The sequence below is a fragment of the Lepisma saccharinum genome, chromosome 20, assembly GCF_977018435.1.
Source record: "Lepisma saccharinum chromosome 20, izLepSacc3.1, whole genome shotgun sequence".
Taxonomy (NCBI): Eukaryota; Metazoa; Arthropoda; class Insecta; order Zygentoma; family Lepismatidae; genus Lepisma; species Lepisma saccharinum.
The window spans coordinates 69,291,983-69,316,558 of record NC_139248.1 but is presented as its reverse complement, the minus strand read 5'-3'; the positions used below and the strand labels follow the sequence as shown (position 1 = coordinate 69,316,558).

Genomic DNA, 24,576 nt, shown 5'->3' with positions numbered 1-24,576 from the left:
TCCTCTTTTCTTAGATTTTTGCCTTTTTCCCTATGTCGTGAGAAGGACTTCTTCCTTGTTTCTTCTATTTTAGATTATTTGTTTTACTATCATTTCTCTTCGATCTCTGTCCCGTTTTCTTCTTTAGCCTTTTGTCTTCTATTTTAATTTCATTCTCTCTCTCTGTTTCTCTCTTTAACTTCATTTTCTTTCTTTTGTTACGTTCCCCGGATTATTCTCAATGGACCAACTTACTTTTATTCCTGGACGGCGAGCATGAGACTTATCAGCCTACTTTGAAGCCCTCAGGCAGTGGAAAATCAGATAAGGATATGTTAACGTAAATCTTGTTAACTCTAGCACACCAAAAATATATTTAGATGTCAGTTAATGTTAATATATTACACTTGCACTCGCAATTAAACTCCTTATTACAAACAAAATTGTATTAAGATCAAAATTGTTCTTGACTATACAAATTAACACATTCACATTTCCAAATTAACTTCCATTATCCAGCAACATTCATAATATCTCTCACCTCACAACCCACAATCAAATGTTTTAAGGTTAGTCCATAACCATAACAGGCTACCCAATTGAACAAAACAAATTACGTCATCATAGACAATTAACATATAAAACACTTAAAATGATACAATAAGTGGGTGCGTATCAATTTCACCCTCTCTTTTACTCTATCTCGAACTTCTTTACTTTGTCTGCCTATCTCTCTCTCTCGCTTTTTCCTTCTTCCCCTATCTCTCGAGTTTATTTTATTTCTCTCCCCTCTTTCTTTCTCTCGACTCTCTCCTCCTCTCTATCTCTCGAGCTTCATCTATTTTCTCCCCTTTTACCCCCTTTCTCTCTCTCTCTCTCTCTCTCTCACACACACACACACACACACACACACACACACTGTATTTTCATCTGTCTCCCTCTCAAGTTTCTTTTATATTACTTCTCCCCATTTCTCCCTCTCTTTTCCCTTCTCTTTCTCTCTCTCTTGCTTTCCTTTCCTTCTCGAATGTACAGATTTTAATTACCTTTTAACCTTCCCAACGATTTGTCATCTGTCGAGAGACCATGACAGTGTTTTAGACATTGTTTTTAGCTTTTTGAGAAGTTTCAAAGGCCTTTTACACTGTTTCCGAGAGTTTTATTTTATGTGTTGTCTTTGTCCTATGCAGGTTCCTTTACAACATGCATTTTAACCTCTCTCAAGGGGCTCTTTACACTAGTTATTCTTTAACTTTAAGTAAGGGTTTTAGATAAGTTGATTTTACCCGTGTACACTGAAGGCTGCAAAATGGTCATGTGTGTCGACGGACCCAAAATGTTGAATTAATCAATCTCTCTCGAACTTCTTTTACTTTTCCTCTTTCGGCATATCATAAAACGCATCTGTTTTACGTAAGCCGTGAACTTGACGCCACACGATTTTCAACACGCACACAGTGTGCGAATTAAAGAGGGGGTATCGGGGATTCCTACCCCCAAAACAATTTTATCCCAGGCAAAGGAAAATTACTTTTATGCTTGCCAGGAATGCTTTTATCCCACTGAAAGAAAATGGATTTGAAAGCATACACTGTAGTATACCAATTCTTAAAAAGAAAACACAATTGAAAAGTCATTCGTGTCCATTAATGGCCCAGTTATCAAAGGTTTCTCTGCCGAAAAGTATGCAGCCTTGTGGATTACAGGCGGACACTATTCTGCAACTCACCAACCTCACCGAGACAACAGGAGGCCGTTTTCAGCTTAAGTTTTCATGACATAGTGCTGATGTTTTACATGTATTAAAATGTTCACAAGAAACTTGTATGTAGGTTGGATGGTTATTAAGTTTAAATTTAGCAATAGAAATGTGATCAAGTTTTCGGTGTAATTTATTTATTTATTTATTCCAAGTTTCAGATACAGCACTTGTAAGGCCATTTTACACTGAAAACTCTAATAAATCAACAAGAACAGGTCTAGATGGTTTTAGGTAAAAACAAAAAAGGTTAAATATAAACATGATAAAACATAAACAAGGAAACAAACAAAAGATTTACATATTCATTCTTAGAGAAGATTGGAAAATTCTTTCAGGGGCAAAAAATGTCGATGTGTGTGGGTAGTTTATTATAGAACTGGGGCAGCCTTTGGAAAAGGGAGCGGTGTTTAAGGGAAAGCCTAGTGGTAGAGTTGTGGAACAATTGAGTGTTTCAGATCTTAATTTTCCATTGATGATTTTATAGAAAAAAATTCATATCGGCCATATCGCGTCCGGTAACTGAATGTTGAAAGTAGTCAGAATGTCAGGTTTCTGAAGATGCCGCAGAGAAGAAATTCTATGACGAACAATGGCGGTAAAGAAGCTGAGGACGGAATCCATGCTAGAGAGATTTGTATTGGAAGCCATGGCCCAGACTGGAGAGCAGAATTCAAGAATCGGAGAAATAAATGACTTGAAAAATTGTTTGAAAGCTACTTTTGTCGATGAGTTTGGTTTTCTTAGGATGCAAATATAGTTAGTGTTTTTAAATTACGTGTAAATGTTATCGTGTTAGGTTAGAACCAATGTTTTAAGGTAGGTACTTACTTAAAATGCAATAGTTTAGTTTACTCACTGATAACATAAAATTATATACAAAATTGCACACCCAAAAAAAAAAAATCTCCGAAAATAAAATAATAAATGCCCCCCAAAAAACAAAATGCGCACAGTGCACACATACACAACTGTTTGATTGTGACCCCCTTAGAAAATGTTCAGATGCCCACCATTTATTCGTGTTCCAGATTCCAGCTTCACACACGGCTGCCTCGCATATGTGTCTCCCCACCAGGAACATTGTGAGAAATTATGTCCCTTCGCTCGCGCTCGGAAAGTCTTACCTTTTTTGCAGCGTTTTATGCAATCCTTGTTTTTCCTCTCTCGGCATGCTTTCCCACCAATTACCTCCACAATGGTGCCGCCAATTTGTGGTCCTTCAAACAGACGCTTGAGAGAAACCGAAGGAACTTGACGTCATTTTGTGCAACGGAAACTACTCGGGAAGTAAGTAGTTTGTTTTTCTAGCTTCCCTATTCTTGTCATTTCGTATTCTTTATTCAGTGTATTTGAAAACTCTTTTGTCATATTCACAGTTAAGGGTACTTTGTATCACTAACGTACACAGGGTGTTTCCCGGAGGAGACCGGAATTGTAAGGGCGATTATAGCTGCGTTCTAGTTGCGTGGCCAGGATATTAGAAAGTGGGCGGGTTTTGTAACTAACTAACTAACTCTCTAGCCTTCTTAAACCCGAAGGTTCATGGCTGCAGCAACACAGGCCTTCCATCTGTCCCTATCTTGAGCAAGATCTATAAACTCTTTTCCATCCCTACCGATTTCCTTTAGGTCCATCTCAACGTTAACAATAATGCTAAAATATTTTTCAAAACTGCTAAAGAGATAGGTTTGGAAGTTAACAAAGAGAAAACTAAATATAAGCTTACAGGCCGAAACCAAGTGTTAGGTAATAATCAAAATCTAATTATTGATAACAACTCGTTTGAACCACAAGTGGGCGGGTTGTGTATAGTCTTATTTTAGTATTCAGTCCTGATGTTCATGGACGTCCGGAAGGGGGGCAAGGGGAGCCGCGGCCCCCCCGGAAAATGAATTTCCACCTTAATAATATATATTTTACGCATAATTTCATTTCAGTCACAGTAATATATGTTAATGTTTATAAATTCATTGGAGAAACATGATAATTTCAGACTGAAATAGTGTTTTTTGAGGGGATATCATTATTATGGGGAAAAATATTCCTCCTTTGTCCCCTCTAGAAAAAAAAAACCTTGCTTGTCCCTCCCTGGAAAAAATCCTGCGGACGTCCATGCTTATGTTACAATCTTATCCTGCATTTGGCGTTCTTTTTTAGGATTGATTGATTTGCATTATTTTACTTTGCTCTTTGTGCCACTGGCTAATTTGCTAAGATGGGGATGAGGACGATATGATGAAATTGATGAAAGTCTCTCACAAACATCCACGCCCAGACCAGGATTCGAATCCGGAAGCCCTGCGTTAACCACTCAGCTACAGAGGCCGGCGTTCTTTTTTCGCAGTACTGACTCAAAACGGGGGATTATGACCCCACGAATCCTCCCTTCCTTAGGCACGCCACTGGTAATTACCATTGTTAACGTTAGTTTTAAAAATTGCTCAAAGACAAAATTGATAATCGGGGGTCATTTCAGGGAAGGTCCCTGAGTTCTTTACTGCTTTCGTTTGAAAATTTTAGTTCTCTCAAAATTTCTGGAGGGGTTGTAATCCCATCAGCTCCCCCTTGCGTACCCCAGTGCTTTGAATCCTTACATTCTGATTGTTGTATGTTTAGGCTGATTTACCATGTGTTTTTGGCATGGATTTTCTGGGGTAGGCTGCAAATCTAGGTTAGTCCTGAAACGATCAAGGACCATATTTAATGGGGTGAGGTGGGTCCGCATCCCCTCCAAAAGACTAGAAACAAAATACTTGTTGCTGTTTTATAGTATGAAGTCGATTTTTTCCCCGTAGAACTTACGAAGAGGTAAGGATTAGATTGTGAACATGCAGCATTACGTTAACAGTAGCCGTGGAAATTTAATTTTCATCAGCTGGACATAACAAGCTTTATGTTATTCAATACGTAACCCATTACATTTTTTCCACGTTAATATCTTTGGCATGACAGTTGTTTTGATACAAATGTTAGTCATCTTTTCTTCACGTTAATATCTTTGGCATGACAGTTGCTTTGATACAAACTTTAGTCATCTTTTCTTCACGTTAATATCTTTGGCATAACAGTTTTTTTTATACAAACGTTAGTCATATTTTCTTCACGTTAATATCTTTGGCATGACAGTTGTTTTGATACAGTACAAACGTTAGTCATCTCTTTTTCACGTTAATATCTTTGGCATGACAGTTGCTTTGATACAAACTTTAGTCATCTTTTCTTCACGTTAATATCTTTGGCATAACAGTTTTTTTTTATACAAACGTTAGTCATATTTTTTTTCACGTTAATATCTTTGGTATGACAGTTGCTTTGATACAAATGTTAGTCATCTTTTCTTCACGTTAATATCTTTGGCATGACAGTTGCTTTGATACAAACTTTAGTCATCTTTTCTTCACGTTAATATCTTTGGCATAACAGTTTTTTTTTATACAAACGTTAGTCATATTTTCTTCACGTTAATATCTTTGGCATGACAGTTGTTTTGATACAGTACAAACGTTAGTCATCTCTTTTTCACGTTAATATCTTTGGCATGACAGTTGCTTTGATACAAACTTTAGTCATCTTTTCTTCACGTTAATATCTTTGGCATAACAGTTTTTTTTATACAAACGTTAGTCATATTTTCTTCACGTTAATATCTTTGGCATGACAGTTGTTTTGATACAGTACAAACGTTAGTCATCTCTTTTTCACGTTAATATCTTTGGCATGACAGTTGCTTTGATACAAACTTTAGTCATCTTTTCTTCACGTTAATATCTTTGGCATAACAGTTTTTTTTTATACAAACGTTAGTCATATTTTCTTCACGTTAATATCTTTGGCATGACAGTTGTTTTGATACAGTACAAACGTTAGTCATCTCTTTTTCACGTTAATATCTTTGGTATGACAGTTGCTTTGATACAAACTTTAGTCATCTTTTCTTCACGTTAATATCTTTGGCATAACAGTTTTTTTTTATACAAACGTTAGTCATATTTTTTTTCACGTTAATATCTTTGGTATGACAGTTGCTTTGATACAAATGTTAGTCATCTTTTCTTCACGTTAATATCTTTGGCATGACAGTTGCTTTGATACAAACTTTAGTCATCTTTTCTTCACGTTAATATCTTTGGCATAATAGTTTTTTTTTATACAAACGTTAGTCATATTTTCTTCACGTTAATATCTTTGGCATGACAGTTGTTTTGATACAGTACAAACGTTAGTCATCTCTTTTTCACGTTAATATCTTTGGCATGACAGTTGCTTTGATACAAACTTTAGTCATCTTTTCTTCACGTTAATATCTTTGGCATAACAGTTTTTTTTTATACAAACGTTAGTCATATTTTTTTTCACGTTAATATCTTTGGTATGACAGTTGCTTTGATACAAATGTTAGTCATCTTTTCTTCACGTTAATATCTTTGGCATGACAGTTGCTTTGATACAAACTTTAGTCATCTTTTCTTCACGTTAATATCTTTGGCATAATAGTTTTTTTTTATACAAACGTTAGTCATATTTTCTTCACGTTAATATCTTTGGCATGACAGTTGTTTTGATACAGTACAAACGTTAGTCATCTCTTTTTCACGTTAATATCTTTGGCATGACAGTTGCTTTGATACAAACTTTAGTCATCTTTTCTTCACGTTAATATCTTTGGCATAACAGTTTTTTTTTATACAAACGTTAGTCATATTTTTTTTCACGTTAATATCTTTGGTATGACAGTTGCTTTGATACAAATGTTAGTCATCTTTTCTTCACGTTAATATCTTTGGCATGACAGTTGGTTTGATACAAACTTTAGTCATCTTTTCTTCACGTTAATATCTTTGGCATAACAGTTTTTTTTATACAAACGTTAGTCATATTTTTTTTCACGTTAATATCTTTGGTATGACAGTTGCTTTGATACAAATGTTAGTCATCTTTTCTTCACGTTAATATCTTTGGCATGACAGTTGCTTTGATACAAACTTTAGTCATCTTTTCTTCACGTTAATATCTTTGGCATAACAGTTTTTTTTTATACAAACGTTAGTCATATTTTCTTCACGTTAATATCTTTGGCATGACAGTTGTTTTGATACAGTACAAACGTTAGTCATCTCTTTTTCACGTTAATATCTTTGGCATGACAGTTGCTTTGATACAAACTTTAGTCATCTTTTCTTCACGTTAATATCTTTGGCATAACAGTTTTTCTTTATACAAACGTTAGTCATATTTTCTTCACGTTAATATCTTTGACATGACAGTTGTTTTGATACAGTACAAACGTTAGTCATCTCTTTTTCACGTTAATATCTTTGGCATGACAGTTGTTTTGATACAAACGTTAGTCATCTTTTTTCACGTTAATGTCTTTGGCATGACAGTTGTTTTGATACAAACGTTAACTACATATAGGCCAGATAAATAATACATGCTTGGTTTTATGTTCATCCAATAATAATACATTTATCTATTTTAATATTATTATTTTAATCTTTAAAACCTATTGATTATAAACGTTATCATTATTATTATTACATGTGAGACACTTCGTTCGCTCCCTCTGCCCGAAGTTTGGTTCTAGATATGTGCCTGTATATGACACATGTATGACGTTTACGAGTAGTTCAACTGAAGTTTTCCCCTCATTTTAAATGCGACACTTTATTGTTGTCTGCCGTACGTGGCGTTGCGATCGTTCAAGAATGTAAATGAATTGTGACTGTGTTATATAATACCTCAGAAGAGTGTTTGTAGAAAATATTTTTTTGTGTGTGTAGTTTAGAGTGTATAGTGGCACTTTAGGTCGAGGAATAAATAATGCAGTATGTAGAGTTTGTGATTTCAAAGTGAACTCGGCACCTTGAGTGTAATCTGCGTATGTTTAGGCACACGACAGAAGTTCTACAGTAATTACTGACAAACCGCAAAGCGAACTCAGCTATGCATAAAGGTAATATGTCGTCAAGGCGTTACGTATATAAGCATTATAACTATCAGCAATGTAAAATTAAGGAGCATCAGACTCGCCTAATGTTACCAGAGTCTCCAAATCACGCCTCCTCCTCCTGTAGGTGTGGCTTGTCGTGGAGGGTGGGGGTTATCTCCTTCTTGTTTCTGGTTTTGTCATGGTCTTTCGTTGCTCGAATGAGAGGCCTCTCTTGTGGGTTATATGATTACCATTCAGTTTTTCGTGTCGTTTTCGTTTGTACTCTTTGCCCAGCGTCGTCACCGTGTAATCAATGTGTCCCGTGTTCGATACCGGATGGAGGCACATAGTGGTTCGGATCACACTTTAAACTGTAGGTCCAGTCTCGATTAGCCATACTGTGCATAAAGTGGACTTAAAACACCAACTCAATCAATCAACCAATCAATCGATTTACTCTTGCCCGCCTACGTGGCGGAGTGGTTAGCACAGCGCTCTACAACGCCAGAGTTTCCGGGTTCGAATCCCAGCCTGAGCATGAGTGTTCTTTGAGAGTGTCCCTTCATCAATTTCATCATATCATCACTCATCCTAATCTTCGCTATTAGTCAAAACTGGCAGAAAAGCTAAGTAAAATAAACCAACGAAATCAATCAATCGTCTTTACTTTCCCCATCTCCATCAAGTTCCTTTTATTTCTTTCTCTCGTCGTCGCCTTGTAATCAAGGGGTCCCGGGTTTGATATCCGGTGGAGGCACATGGCACAGTGGTTCGGATCCTACTTTAAACCGTAGGTCCAGTCCCGATTAGTCTTACTGTGCATAAAGTGGACTTAAAACACCAATTCACACTCAATATTTCTCTCTCTCGCTCTCTCCTGTGGTTGTCTAGTCGGGAAGGCGTCTGACTGTCACGCAGGAGACCCGGGTTTGATTCCCGGAGTGAGTGATCTAAGGCCGAATTTTTTCCGGCCTTGTTCCTGCGTAAAACAGCTCTGGGGCTCACCCAGCCTCAAATCAATGGCCACCTGGGGGCAACCCTGTGCGGGATAAAAGCTGGCGGAGCGTGGTACTGTTCACAGCACTTCAAAAAAATTGCCAAGATCGAGAATGTGTGGAGCACTTCCCCAACGTCCCCTAAATGTACCATGACGGTGCTATATGCACGGGGAAATTTACCCTCACGCTTTAGCTCTGAGCCTCTCATATCATTTCTCTTTCGCTTATTTTCTCGCTCTCATTCGAGGTTATTTTATTTCTCTCTCACACTTTTTATTTTGTTTTTCCCTCTCGAGGTTTTTGCATTTTATTTATCTCTCCTCTCTTTCGATTTTATTTTTATTTTCTCTTTTCCTTTAACTTCGCTTATTTTATTTCTCTCTCTCTTTCTCTCGCTTTTTATTTTTGGTCTCTCTCCAGTTTCTTTTAATTCTCTCTTTGTTCTCTCTCTTAGATTTTTCTTCCTTCGTTCCTCTCTCCCTCTCTCTTTCTCATTTTATTCTATCTCTCTCCCCTCTCTCGAGCTTGTATTTCTCTCTTCTGCCTGTCCTTCGCTTTATACATTCCCCCTAATTTTGATCTTCTTTTATTTTATTTATTTCCTCTCTTTCTTATTCTATCTCACTCTCTCTTCTCTCTTGAGATTCTTTATTGTGTTACTCTTATTTCTGTCTCTCTCTCGCCTTTGTCTTTTCTCACTTCATTCTCAACCTTGGAACGAGTTGTTGACAGTGATGTGCGTCTACGCGTAAACAACGATAGTCTACATTCTACACGTAGACTATTTCATACACTTAGATTACGTAAACTATGTAAACAACATGGCGAAAGGTGATAACTTAGCAAAGGCCTCCGTGGAATTAGAAGAAAATTATACTGCGTATCAGTTGCTGATGTATGACAAGAAATTTTCATACTCTTTCTTCCAAATTCGAACAATTTCTCACCTAGGACGAAACCTAATATAGGAAATATTCTAGTGTTTTATGGGGGAAAGACCACTTTTGTCCCACGACTGCCATCTGTTGTTGTTTTTTGCATACTATTTATCTTCTTCCAAAGTTGATAATAGAAGATAACAGAAATTTGTTGTAAATAGGATTCTTTTTATTTCGTTAGGAACCAATATAGTTGAAAATGTCACTTTCCTTTCATGAAACCCTTGAAAATTAATTTTAATGTACTTTAGATTGTCTACGTAGTCTATGTAAACTACAACCCAATGTAAGCTACGCGTAGATTACGTGTAGACAACGCATGTAGACGTAAACTTATAGTCTACGGCAAATCACTGGTTGTTGATCACACCCCTTGAGTGTGTGCAGCGTGCATCGTAACACATAGCAGGGGTAGAGTTTACTTTTCCACGAGGCAATTTCTTAATGCTGTAAGAAATGTTTTACAGTTTGAGACGTGCATTTCGTTGTTACATAATCTATCTTATCTCCTCTTACGTTCTTGGAAAATGAAGGTTTTCCAAGATTCTAAATCCACCCCTTTTTCTACGGCTTTTCTGATAACGAAAGCAAATACGTCTTGTGCAATGTCAAATTAACTGAAGCACAAGTCACGACGCTTACTAATGTTGTTAGGTTTAGTTGGAACTTGCTTGACGACTGAGAGTAGTGGCGTGTCCAACGGAGGGGCCATATCCCAAACATGTCGATCTCAAACCCTTTATCTGATCCTGGGTTCGAATCCCGGCCTGGAACATTTTACTCAATAGTATCTTTCTCAGTGACAGTAGCGTAACAGTCTAACCACCTCCTATCAATGTCAGTTGTGCGTTCCTACTTGATAGAAAAAACAACTTTATTCTGTAAAATATTTTAAAAATTCATCACCACTTAGACAATAGTTTTAAACATGCTTCATTCATCACTAATAATAACTTAAAATTTAACTTAAGAATGTTCACACGAAAACAATATAGCTACCATCACAAACCCTTGGTGAAACACAGTTGGGGAGGGACGGAAGTCAGTGTTGCCAAAGCATTTTCTTGTCTGTCGTTTACCCTACGGTGACGTAAACAATGAATGTGTACCGTAAACTATTGAGATAACGAAAGTTTTCTACTGAGGTTGTGATCTATATATCTGTATATATACTTGAAACACTTACTTTTATGTACGATACGAAATCAAACTATCCAAGGCACAGACATCCACAATTACAATACCAGACAAGAAAAAATAATTTTCACATTCAGGCATCTAGTTATACCAAATAGCTTCAAAAATATTGACAGAACCACGGTTTCAAGAGCAAAGTGAAAAAATATTGTTGGAATATACAATATATATATAGGTACAATCAAGGGAATTTCAGGAATTAAATAATTTTATAAAATAAATTTAGATTTGTATGCATCATTAATATTGTATTTTTACAATACTAGTGCACTATAGGATAAGAAAAAAAAGACAAAATTGGTTTTGTATGCTTATAAGATTTATTTATATCATATCATTGTTACAGTAGCCTACTATGAAAACACAGTGTCCATTCTATGAATATTGTATGTGCGATGTCAACATATAATCTGTAGCATAGGCTGCGACTTTGGGGGTGGGGTGCCAAGACACTTTCTGCCCCCCCCCCCCCCAATGCACGTAGAAGGACACATTTTATTATATTTACATACAAGCTGATTACTCGGCGTTGCCCGGGTATTAATTTATCTCAATCTTGTATTAAACAGGAAAATAATGAATTCTAACTATAGTGTAAAATGTAACTAATTATAAATGTGATCGTGAATGTCACCAATTAGCTTAGCGACTCCGAGAACTATGGATTTGACACTAATCTAGGTCATTTGTGGCATTTTATTTTTCACCCCCTCTCCCCCCATGCCGATAGATGATGAACTTGAAGTTGAACCGCATTGGGAGTGTCATGAAAACTCTGGCTTCCATTCGCAACACAGCCTGAATGTTAGACAACCCGAGAAACACTATCGTTGTGCAGATTGCATAGAGTCACGGATGTCTGTTTGTGCGGAATTTAGTATCGGTGGTTCCCGATTATTTCTACATGTCACCCCTTCCCACCCCACCCCTAGGGGTGCCATGGGTGTCTTACCCCACAGTATTTATTTCCATATTGCAAGTGATACATGTACCAAGTTTGGTTGAAATTGCTCTAGACGTTCGAGAGTTATTGCTGAACAAACAAACACACATACATATATACATGTATATATATATATATATATATATATATATAGAGAGAGAGAGAGAGAGAGATAATGTATTGTTTATACCAATCTTGTCCCCCCCCCCCAATGTATCTTACGTTGCCGCCTCTGATCTGTAATGTACACTTGCACCAATGCAATTTTCAGTGTGAAAACTTCTCAATAAATCTCAATCTCCGTTTATAGTTTCCTTGTGATTAACATTTATTTCTTTGTTTTTACAGTTTCTCTTTTTAAGAGGTTTTCTGAGAAATTACAGAATCCGATTTGAGAAAAATTATTTGAAAACGTAGGAATAAAACTGAGACACAATCTTTGAGCCCCCTACCTTTTTCGCACCGCGGAGGTTGAAGAGGTAGCGTAGAAAGGTTTTTGATGTAGGGGTTAAAAAGTAAGGCCTGTCCAAACGCTACGTCTTGCTTGCTTACTCTCTCGTAGTTTCTTGATCAGTCAAAAATCCAAATACATGAAAATACCTTAACATTTACTTGTAAACATCATGACCCCAGCGCCAGAACGAACTGATTGGTTTGTTCACTTTGGCGAACTCTTTTCGGTAAACAGTCCTCGTGGAATTGATTTTCCTTACTACTATATTTCTGTTCGCTGAAGCATCAACCTCTTTGTATTTTTGTATTAAGCTCTCATAGGCCTTATTCTTCTTGTCCTGGTCACTGTAGTTCTTTGATTTTACTCGCTACAAACACGCAAACTTCTTGTAAAGTTCAATGAACTCCGCTATAAACTCGCGCGAACACTTACGAAGATTGGTCATCGTTGTAGAAAAACGAATTTATCAATAAAGAAGAAAGATTTTCGAACTCCGTTAATAGTGTTTCAGCACTAGGACCGAGCAACAGGGGGACAAAAGACTGAAGGGGGCGTCCACACGCACAAACTTGTTTGCGCAGACATCTATGCTCTCTTGGGCTCAGTCTTTGGTTGACAATTTCCGCATGTGCGCAGTTCTAAATTTCCGGTCCACACATACACAAACACACATATATACTTTATTTTGGAACGGGTAACAGTTTTCAATTTCTAAAGCAAAGCTTACATAACCTTGTATTGCCAATACAAAAATTAATATTTTTTTCTCATCTTTTAAAAATTGGATCTATTTTCAACATAGATTTTAACAGAATTTTAAAGGTGTACAATTCCCGAACAGATAAAGCTCTAGGCTTCATTCCATCATTTTGCACTTATTTGAATACCAAGGGAGGGAACTAGTACTAATCATAGTATAGTACATACAATAGATTCACGATGGATTACGATTAGGGTGTCTGTGTGTGTGGGAGGGGGGCAGTTGTCTCCACATTTTGCCACTTTTGTCCCCCCACTATGCTAAACCTTATCTAAGAAAGGTAATGTAAACTGTCTTCCCAGTTTTAGCACCTTGCCCCTCTATTTTTGGAACCCAATCGCCGCCACTGGAGGAGAATGTAGAAATTTTTATTACGTCTGGTTACTAAAAACGTAATTGTGTGAACGGCAGCATCTTGCGCTGGTCAAATTATTTGAGAGGGTACAAGGGGTTACAATTCGGATCAAATTATTTAGGAGCGTACTTTACCCCTTTCAAAAAAGTCGATGGGTATTATGACTAGCATAGCGTGCTACGACGCCAAGTATTCCGGGTTCAAATATTGACCTGGCCATAGGTGACCTTTGTAACTGACTAATTGAAAAGATTTTCGCTTCCAGTTCAGGATTCACCACCTCAGCCCATTTGGCGCCCTAGGCAGAATTGTGGTTTCTCCTCCCTCCTCCACCCGGCACTATAGACATTTTATCCGTGTCTTTCGATATTTTCGTCTTGTGCCATATTTGTGATATTTGCATCCTACAAATTTTGAAATGAGGAGACAAACTCAATAAAAATAATATAGGTGATATTTAAAGATTCATAGTTTGCATTTCTGATTTTGAAAAGTTTAGCGCATATAAAAATATTTCAGTTTTGTGTTATTGTCTGAATACATCTTTAAAAACTGTTACTACTGCTTTAGGAAATAGAAAATTCCAGCAGTGTGTTACCAGAACGTAAGCCTACAAATAAAAGAAACCCCATGTATATTTTCCTTCTCCCCTTACTTCCGCCAAGTGTAAATTTCTCTGTCGCATATTCTGACTTTAGTGTATTAAAAAAAACAGCTTTGAATGGCGCCCCCTATACGTGGCGCCCAAGGCTTCAGCTCCCCCTTCGTCTACCCTACCTCCCTGTTGCACCTTTCGGACTGGCTGAGAAGGTGCAATTTTGGGAAACGTCGGGAAACGCAGCCTCCCCGTGAACTGTTGGACCAGCGCCGGGTCGGCTTACTTGAAAGTGGGCCGCGGCACGAAGCAGCCTGATCGATACACACGGATGCTGCCTGACAGTGTTGCCAGCTTCCCTTTGTGGAAATTCCCTTCTCGAAATGCGAAAATGATTTTTTTCCGTCGAAAACTACCCATCTTCGAGCAACACATCCTGAAATCGGTCAAGGATATTGTCACCAGAGGTCACGGGTTCAGGCCTTGTCACTGACGTCATGTGGACTTTGGAATGATCCAGTTCACGAAGCCGCTTAGCCTCGCTTCCGTTTCTCTTCCATGCCTCCGTGACGGAGTGGTTAGCACAGCGACGCCAAAGGTTCCGGGTTCGAATCCCGGCCTGGGCATGGGTGGTCTTTGTGAGTGTCCCTTCATCAATTTCATCGTATCATCACTCATCCTCATCTTTGCGATTAGCCAAAGGAGCAGAGAAGCAAAGTAAAATAAAGGAAATCAATGAATCAATTTCTCTTCTAGGCTTCTATCGTGCGGCTGTTAAATCAAGGGTAGAAATAATAGACCCTTATTAATGAACGAAGCAACCAAATGTACTAGTATTTTCCTTAGGTTACAATCAGACTTTCCGTTAAGTCGCCGCCTTGTAATCAAGGGGTCCTGAGTTAGATACCCAGTGCATACACTTTAAACTTCAGGATGGATGCATAAAATCTGTCTGAAGTTCCACATTTAAAATGTTTCCAATCCTCGAATTCCTTCTGGCATCCATAATCACATAATGTGACACCGTGAAACGTTGTTGCAAAGATTTTATTGCCTGTACGTTCAGTTTTCATAACACCATCTGGGGTCCGATGGTTCTTGGTTCGTGTTCCGGACAGGCAATTATTTTTCAAAATATGTGCGCAGACGAACTTAATACATAATTATATAAAATATCGTGGGTGTTAGCGTACCTATTATATCCATATTTACCCAGTTTATTAGAAGCGGTCTGAGCGCCAAATCTGCCTTACGTAGGAACGTGTTTCGAAAAATTCCCATTCAAGATCACCTAGCCTGCAAATCGAACTGGGGTCTCCCATGCTGAAGTCATACACTCTACTACACTGCTTCTTTTTTGGGGGGGCACGGAAAGGTACGCAGTATCGGCACCTTTCTATAAACAAGAATAAAACTATATAGAAAGGTGTTAGCCTGTTAGACTTGGCGAGCTGTATCTTTGCGGGTGGCCTTGGCTACTCCGCGCAGAGTGAGAGAGAGATACGTGTATGTACTTGCCACCTACTTGCCCTTTGGGTGGTCGACAGCAAGGACAGGACGCAAGGATAATGACGCGCAGCCGGTAGCTCCTCCCCCTTGCTACTGCGCAGCAGGGGTTGGGCAGGGTCCACCCGCAAAGATACAGCTCGTCAACTTTAGGTGGAGCGAAGGAGTACACGCGGATACAAACAGCTGGGAGCTGCACTCCCCTTCTCCTCCACGCAATTCCGTTCCCTCGCACTTTTTCATTGGTCGAGCCCTCTCCAGTCACTACTTGCGCAGAGATTTACTTTCGTTCGCTCTCTCCAGGGAATCCAGGGACAGAGTAAACATGGATTCACGATCATTCATGAACGAACGCACCACATTGTTGAGTAGTTCTTATGATGAACACAATAACAAACTTAACGTGAAGAGTACCTGAACATTTCTTCCCAGGAAAAAGAACTGTAATATCAAAATTAAGAACAAAACTTATTTTTGCATTTCCCCCAAAGTTCAATTTGTATAAATAATTTCATTTAATAAGAATATCACTTCCTTCTTTCATTTTTGCACTTCTTGAAAAAAAATCAGCAAATTTTCTTTCGTTCATACTTATATATTCCGGCACATGTTACACACATAAATTGGCGAACAAGGTTAAGAGTTTTTATCTTTTCACATCTACCTTTTGCAGAATTTTAAAGAAATTTCCCTTTCTCCCTCAATTATATTCCCAAATTTCCCTCTCTTGCTCACTGCCGGCTGACTCCCTCGGATAACCCCCCCCCCCCCGCAATCGAAATGGATTTGAAACCCTTGCCCCTTGACATTTACGAGTTGGTGCGGAATTATAGATCAGACAGGGACAACCGGTGAGGCTCCAAAGATGGGTTGAGAGGTGGTAGACCATATTCAGACATCAGATTGCAGATATATTTGTCTAATTCTTGTACTTCTTGTTTTTGGTACTTATGTATTAGAGAACTACATGGAATAACTTTCGCTCGCTCGTACTCGCCTCCCACCCTCGAGCGTATACAATGGAATATCTTTTTAATGTGACAATAATCGTTGACACATTATGTGTAAAATATCCAACTTGGTAGTTTCAGCCCACAGTCGTCTATTTCATTTCCATATGTCATTGTGTATTGGTAAGATAGACTGAACTACATTTTAACATGGAGACCACGGGCGTATGCAAGGGATGGGTCAATGGGGTCCGGAACCCTCCAAAAAGTATTTCTTTATTATTATTATTATTTTAAAATACTGTGGTAGATTCAGCATATTTCCAGATGCACGTTATGTAGCAGGTATAGAACAATTCTCTCTGTGTGCATTTTTTGTCAATTCTGAAAATAACACCCACTGAAAGTTTTTAAGTTTCACACTTGGTAGTGATACCTCAGCTGACTTCAGTGAGAAACTTTTCGTACAGTAAGTGAAGTTTGTTTTCAGAAATAATACATGCAGAGGTGAAACACTAAAACCAATCTTGTGTGCTGAGCGCTATGGAATTGATTACACGTGTACTTGGCGCTTTAGAACTGCACTTCTGACAAGACTATACTTTAAAACTGCTTCTTGAACCTTTCGGACAGAGCCAAAGATTTCGGGAGATTTCAGATGAAGAGTTCAGCCAAATATTCCAAACTGCTTCTTGAACCTTTCGGACAGAGCCAAAGATTTCGGGAGATTTCAGATGAAGAGTTCAGCCAAATATTCCAAACTGCTTCTGAGAAGTGTTCAATGCTGAAATTGCGACTCCAAGAACAACAAAGCACATTAAAAAAAGAAAAAAATAAGATAACCATCTAAGTACTATTATTGAGAGGGGATGCACCATTAGCGTTAAGGGAAAGGCACTCCTTGCTGGACCCACCCCAAATTTTATTTCTGATTGGAGACAATGACTATGTTCACTTAAGATTCAAATTCAATGCGTTTTTCGCTTCACGATTCATATTTGAAGTCCTACTACCACAGACAAATTACGGTTTACGTGCACTACTGGACTTCAAGCGTATAACGCTCGTTTTGCTTGTACGAGCGTTATTCGCTCGAGCAAAGAAGCTCTCGATTCCGTACGCTATCTAGCGTCATCCGTGCGAACCATTTGGCGTTCCAGCGAAATCCTCTTGACTGCAGCACTCCAACATATATACTACTTCCCATTGCCCGGGTATTTATTTATCCCAATCTTGGATTAGACAGGAAAATAATGAATTCTAACTATAGTGTAAAATGTAACTAATTTTAAATGTCACCAATTAGCTTAGCGACTCCGAAAATTATGGATTCGACATTAATCTAGGTCATTTGTGCATTTTATTTTTCACCTCCTCTCACCCCCCCCCCATGCCGATAGATGATGAACTTGAAGTTGAACCGCATTGGGAGTGTCACGAAAACTATGGATTCCATTCGCAACACAGCCTGAATGTTAGACAACCCGAGAAACACTATCGTTGTGCGGATTGCATAGAGTCACGGATGTCTGTGCGGAATTTAATATCGCTGGATCTCGATTATTTTTACATGTCACACTTCCCTCCCCACCCCTAGGGGTGCCAGAGGTGTCTTACCCCCACAGTATTTATTTCTAGATTGCAAGTGATACGTGTACCAAGTCTGGTTGAAATTGCTCAAGGCGTTCGAGAGTTATGCCGGAACAAACAAAAACACACACACACACACATACATCCATTTTTATATATACCTAGGTATAGAGATGTAAACATTTTGAGGAAAAAATGAAGGGAAAACCAAGATTTGAACCCTGGTCTTTGGCATGCCGTGCCACTGCTATACTCATGGACAGTTTTGGTGATTATTGGGTGGGCCACTTTTGCCCCCGCACTATGTTAAACCTTAGCTACCAAGGGAAAGTAAACTGCCCTTGCTCCCCTAGTTTTGGAACCCAATCGCCGCCACTGGACATGCAATGAATGAGTTATAGTGTTTTAATGCGTTGGCAAATCTGGCCATGTTTCATCCTTCAGAATGTCTGGGAAAAATCCCCTAATCTAATATCTTTACCTGGTTGTTAAAAAGGGGTGTAAAAGTTAAAAGTCCAAGGTTGAAAAGAGACTTGCACTGTCTTATACGTCCTTTAAATTAAGTTGCCAATTATCCTCACGATTTTAGAATTTTCCAGGACTCGAACCTGGCTACTCGTAAGCTTTGGGTTACATAAACTATTATTGTAAATGTAATGTAAAAAATTCAGTAATCTGTCCTTTTCATGGTATTTAATCTTGAGTGAAGGGACACAATGTGTTTGTTTGTTTGAGTTGGCTAATTGGGACTGGACCTACAGTTTAAAGTGGGATCCGAACCACTATGTGCCTCCACCGGGTATCGAATCCAGGACAGAGACACAATGTGGATTCTCCGTGGATATCGACCACGTTAGTTCTGGAAACATTTCCAAGCTTTCAAGGTCCCGGGTTCGATTCCCGGTGGAGGCACATGGTGGTTCGGATCCCACTTTAAACTGTAGGTCCAGTCCCGATTAGCCTTCCTGTGCATAAAGTGGACTTAAAACACCAAATCAATCAAAACCAAGCTTTCAAGAACTGACGTTACTTTTATCTTCAGCGTAGAGTGGCGATAGCTCTCGAAATCTTGAAAATGTTTCCACAACTCAACTGTTCGATATTCCGAAAGAATCTCACCATTCTTCTCCACGATGTCCTGTACAGTCACCGGCAAAAGAAATGGGACACCTAGATCCTGAAATACGTTTAGCCCATACACTAAATTCTAAAATGCCGACCTCTATGGTGTAGTGGTTAGCACAACGCGCTACGACGCCAGGGGTCTCGGACTGGGTATGGGAGTTCTTTGGGAGTATCCCTTCATCAATCGAGATTAGCCAAAAGTGGCAGAAAGCGAAGTAAAATAAACCAAATCAAGAAATTAATGGCTGGTGACAGAATATTGGCAATCTCCTGTGATCAAAAGGAATAAAGATGAATTATTATCGCACGGTTATAATTCAAATTTAGTGGCTGGTGACATTCTAATCTGCTGTTTGCGACCGGTGTGGGTGGGGCGGTGGAATAATCGCGAAAGGGATTAAGCGCGAAACCAAAATTGAACACGGAAATAAGGGCGAAAGGAATAACAGCGAAACGTATTAAGCGCGAAACCAAAATTGAACACAGGAATAAGGGCGAAAGGAATAACAGCGAAACGGATTAAGCGCGAAACCAAAATTGAACACAGGAATAAGGGCGAAAGGAATAACAGCGAAACGGATTAAGCGCGAAACCAAAATTGAACACAGGAATAAGGGCGAAAGGAATAACAGCAAAACGGATTAAGCGCGACTGAATAAGAGCGAAAAGATTATGCGCGAAAATTTCCCTTTCGCGGTAGTTCTGGTGACCCGTGTGGGTCATGTTCAGACGAAAGAAAATTGTAATGGCGATAAATTTTCTGGGTCCATGGATAATTTGGAGGTGGCACACAACTATAGGTGCCGACGCCACCTAGAGGAACAGATTTACACATATTTGCATAGGATAAAATATTGTTTATGACAACCTAACCTTGCCCCTCAAAAATGTATTTTAAGTTGGTGCCTTTGCACACAACCATCTCTTACTTCTTCCCCTGTTAAGCGTTTAAACGGGCTGGGCTACAGTAACTGTGTCCTTGCTCGTTGCAAATTTAAAAAACAGAACCACATTTTCAAGAGTTATCTTCCATACGACAAATTTTATTGTGTATTTTTAACCACTACTACCGAAGAGTAGGTAAGCGAGAAGCTCCAGAATATCAAGACTTAAAAAAAAAGTGGAGAATATGTTTAAATTAGGTTATAGGACTCTTTGCAGAGATCCATATTTTGAATATTTATCTTGAACGCAGCGTAACGTTATCTTATTTGTTTTAAATGCTGGTCAGGTGACCAAAAATTACGAAATACATAACCATGACACTAGAAGCAAGAATGAGTACCACCATAAACAAAACAGACTGCAGATATCAAAAAATTCACCACTGAATGCTGGAATATGGTTTTATAATAACCTCCCGCACAATATTAAAATACTAACCCCCCGAAATAAACACACATTACCTGTAAAGGACTATTGGCTACAAAGCACGATATAGTCTAATTGAATTTATGGAAAATACATAAGGAGTAGACATTAACTAATAATGCATCTAGTTATTTAATTAAGTCATATTTATTCATTATTATTTCCTTAACTTTTAATTTGTAATTATTTTATACTGTTCATAACATATATACCCTCATACATGAAATTTTACATAGTAATCTCTCTTATTGTGCAAGATAAATTTTATGCATACATTTTGTGTACGTATATTGTAAGCTATTTGTGGACAAAACACTTAATGCTCCACTTGTTAATAATAATAATAATAATAATAATAATAATTATTATTATTATAGCGTCTGAGTGGTGATTCAGACTGGAATGTCCTTCCATAAAGACGCTCTTGGGCACGCTCAGTCTCGGAGGTAAAGGCGGCCGGAACGTGATGCTTATCACATCACCTACTCTGTAACCGCGGTCGAGAATGTATGGAACCCTACATCCACACCACCTATTTATCTTCAAGACCCAGTGCTATGCTCAAAGGGAAAGCTTTTCCGTTTAGTGAAAAGAGGAACGAACCTTTAGAATTATAGTAGCAAGGCAGATGTATTAGTTTTAATTTGCATAAATCTGAGTGTCCTATAAATGGGAAAATGCTTGCGAAAATTTAATAAATTTTATTGTAAATTAATTTTATTCATTAATAGGCTGATCGAGACATGGGTTACAGAGAACCGAACTATAGAAACTATCCCACGAGAATCGAACCGAGGACGTGATTGCATTAATGGCTTCTCTGATAGGAAGATCCTAAGACCCACGAGTTTTCAAATAATCGATACAATATTCTAAAATATTTTTCATCTTACTATTGCGTTTACCCAAGCTGTAATATGATGCTACAATGTAAAAACGACTTAGTCAAAAACGAGCAAAATTTAGTCACTTTTGACTAAATCCAGTACTGAAACTGTCACCGACCCGATTTGCGTCAAAAGTGACTACATGCATTTAGTCATTTCATTTCAGTGTGTTATATAGTCAAAAGTGAGAAATCAATTTAGTGAAAATTGAATAATTACTGCTTCTCAAGCCTGAGGTGGATTTATTCATTTTTTGACTAAAATGTAGTCAATATTGAATAATTACAGCTTCTCAAGGCTGAGGTGGATTTATTCATTTTTTGACTAAAATGTAGTCAAAATTGAATAATTACTGCTTCTCAAGGCTGAGGTGGATTTATTCATTTTTTGACTAAAATGTAGTCAAAATTGAATAATTACAGCTTCTCAAAGCTGAGGTGGATTTATTCATTTTTTGACTAAAATGTAGTCAAAATTGAATAATTACAGCTTCTCAAGGCTGAGGTGGATTTATTCATTTTTTGACTAAAATGTAGTCAAAATTGAATAATTACAGCTTCTCAAGGCTGAGGTGGATTTATTCATTTTTTGACTAAAATGTAGTCAAAATTGAATAATTACAGCTTCTCAAGGCTGAGGTGGATTTATTCATTTTTTGACTAAAATGTAGTCAAAATTGAATAATTACAGCTTCTCAAGGCTGAGGTGGATTTATTCATTTTTTGACTAAAATGTAGTCAAAATTGAATAATTACAGCTTCTCAAGGCTGAGGTGGATTTATTCATTTTTTGACTAAAATGTAGTCAAAATTGAATAATTACAGCTTCTCAAGGCTGAGGTGGATTTATTCATTTTTTGACTAAAATGTAGTCAAAATTGAACAATTACAGCTTCTCAAGGCTGAGGTGGATTTATTCATTTTTTGACTAAAATGTAGTCAAAATTGAATAATTACTGCTTCTCAAGGCTGAGGTGGATTTATTCATTTTTTGACTAAAATGTAGTCAAAATTGAATAATTACAGCTTCTCAAGGCTGAGGTGGATTTATTCATTTTTTGACTAAAATGTAGTCAAAATTGAATAATTACAGCTTCTCAAGGCTGAGGTGGATTTATTCATTTTTTGACTAAAATGTAGTCAAAATTGAACAATTACAGCTTCTCAAGGCTGAGGTGGATTTATTCATTTTTTGACTAAAATGTAGTCAAAATTGAATAATTACTGCTTCTCAAAGCTGAGGTGAATTTATTCATTTTTGATTAAAATTTAGTCAAAAGTGAAGAGAAACTACTTCCCATGATTGAAATAAATTTGTTGTTTTTCAAGTTGCTTGTATTCGAGACCAGTTGTTTGAAAAATGACAAGTTTACTTCAAGATTGAGACTAAACAAAGGAACACGGGAAAAAGTATGGATTCTTGAGCATGCCACTAAGGAACAATTTCTTCTTTAGTAAGTTTGTAGTAAGAAGAAGAATATTTGTTAATCAAGCACAAAAAATGAGTTCCATGACAACTTTGCACTCAATTATTGAAAAAAGAAAAATCATCTTACTGTAATACTTATTGTAATATGACATCCAAGGTTTATGAATCAGTGATGAGATAATATTACATTTGTATTGCTAATAGAGTTTTTGTTTCAAGCTCACTTTATGCACAGAGAGGCTAATGGGGATTGTACCTAAAGTTCTGAATCCGAACCGGGTATCGAATCCGGAATCCCTAGATTACAAGGGATAGCGTTACACTTAAGGCATATGAAGACCTTCCCGATAGCATTGTGATAACGTCGCCGCCTTGTAATCAAGGGTTCCCGAGTTCGATACTCGGTGGAGGCTTGTTCGGTAGGCTGTAGGTGCAGTTCCAATCAGCCTATATGTGAATAAACTGGACTTAAGAGAACACTGAAATAAGGCATTGGGGAGGCTTTGTATTGCTAATGATCGAATAGCTGTGGTTTATCCACACAATCCAACATGCCCCAAATTTTCTCGGAATCCCCATACAAATTACAGCCTATGGTCATTTCGGCTGTAAAGTTACCCTTTCTTACGAACTTACACCCCCCACCTCCCTGGATCGAATTGATAGCTAAAAATTGGGAGAGATATGTAGAGAACGATTTTCGATCAGGTTTCAATGAAGGGTTTCCATGGGTGGACATGTCACAGCAAGACGAGACGAAACAACTATTAGGGTGGGAGCTCACGAAACATCCAAGCGACTCCTAATGCATTGTGGGAGAAATAAATGCTTCAACTTACCCGAGTCGACATAGAGGAACACAAATAGAAGCCCGAGAAGCATGTAATTCGGAGACATGGTGTGAAACGGGATTCCGGCAGCGCTGTGCTCTTCCAGATCTTCGTTGCTCCAATTTCGTCCTACAGATGGCTCCAACTGCGCGGTCACGTGACACAGTCCCTTCGGTTTCCCTCCGAAGCTGTGTCGAGATTCATCGAGCGGGCAGAAGCGCTCTTTAAAAAAAATTAAGAGATAAATGGAATCCGATAGGTGGGCTTTGGGAGTCATGTTGTGTTTTCTTATCTCTCCTTCCTTGTGTTTGTCGGTTTGGACTTTCGACCCCCTGCTGGAAATTTCATGAAATGTTTCACAGACGCCGTCTTGCAATCAATAAGGAGCGGACACACACACAAGATAATTATATGATATACATACATATTTATAATGTTATTAAATATAAAAGTAAATTAAATATTTGAAAATGCATTATTATTAAATATAAAGGAATTAATTTGTTACTTGTACATACAGGGTGTCCACCGTGAGACTCCAACATTTTAAACAAATATAGTGGAAAGGTAAATTTGTATACCATTATTACTACACATGAAAAATGATAATGTAACTCACAAAGTTTTCAGTGTAACTTACAAAAATCACAAAATTCATTGCAATTGCCCATGGGCGCCTTTGGTGGCACGAACAATGTCAATTTCACACCATGTGTTGTTCAGCATGTCTACTGTGACAGTGTAAGGCAACTTTTATAAGTCCAGTATGTCCTTAACTCTTGTACAGGGAGCGAAATCATTGAAGACTGGTGAGGGGGAGAAAGATCTTAATCTACAACTTTCCTTCCCCACAAACATATTCATAAATTTCACGATATACATAGTTATAATGTTATTAAAAGTAAAAATAAATTACTAAATTAAAAATATATTATTATCATTATTAATTACATAGAAATAAATTAATTTGTTACTTTTG

At 37.9% G+C, this 24,576-nt stretch overlaps 1 protein-coding gene across 1 annotated transcript in view; it reads right to left on the bottom strand.

Annotated features, from left to right (window-relative positions):
- Positions 1–23,825, bottom strand: part of LOC146003320 (uncharacterized) — a 76,653-nt gene extending 52,828 nt beyond the window's left edge. Inside the window, exon 1 of the mRNA XM_083141585.1 lies at positions 23,607–23,825. Within this exon, the coding sequence (XP_082997711.1) occupies positions 23,607–23,664 (58 nt within the window). The 5' untranslated portion in view covers positions 23,665–23,825. The remainder of the gene's footprint in view (positions 1–23,606) is intronic.
- Positions 23,826–24,576: the final 751 nt, after the last annotated feature.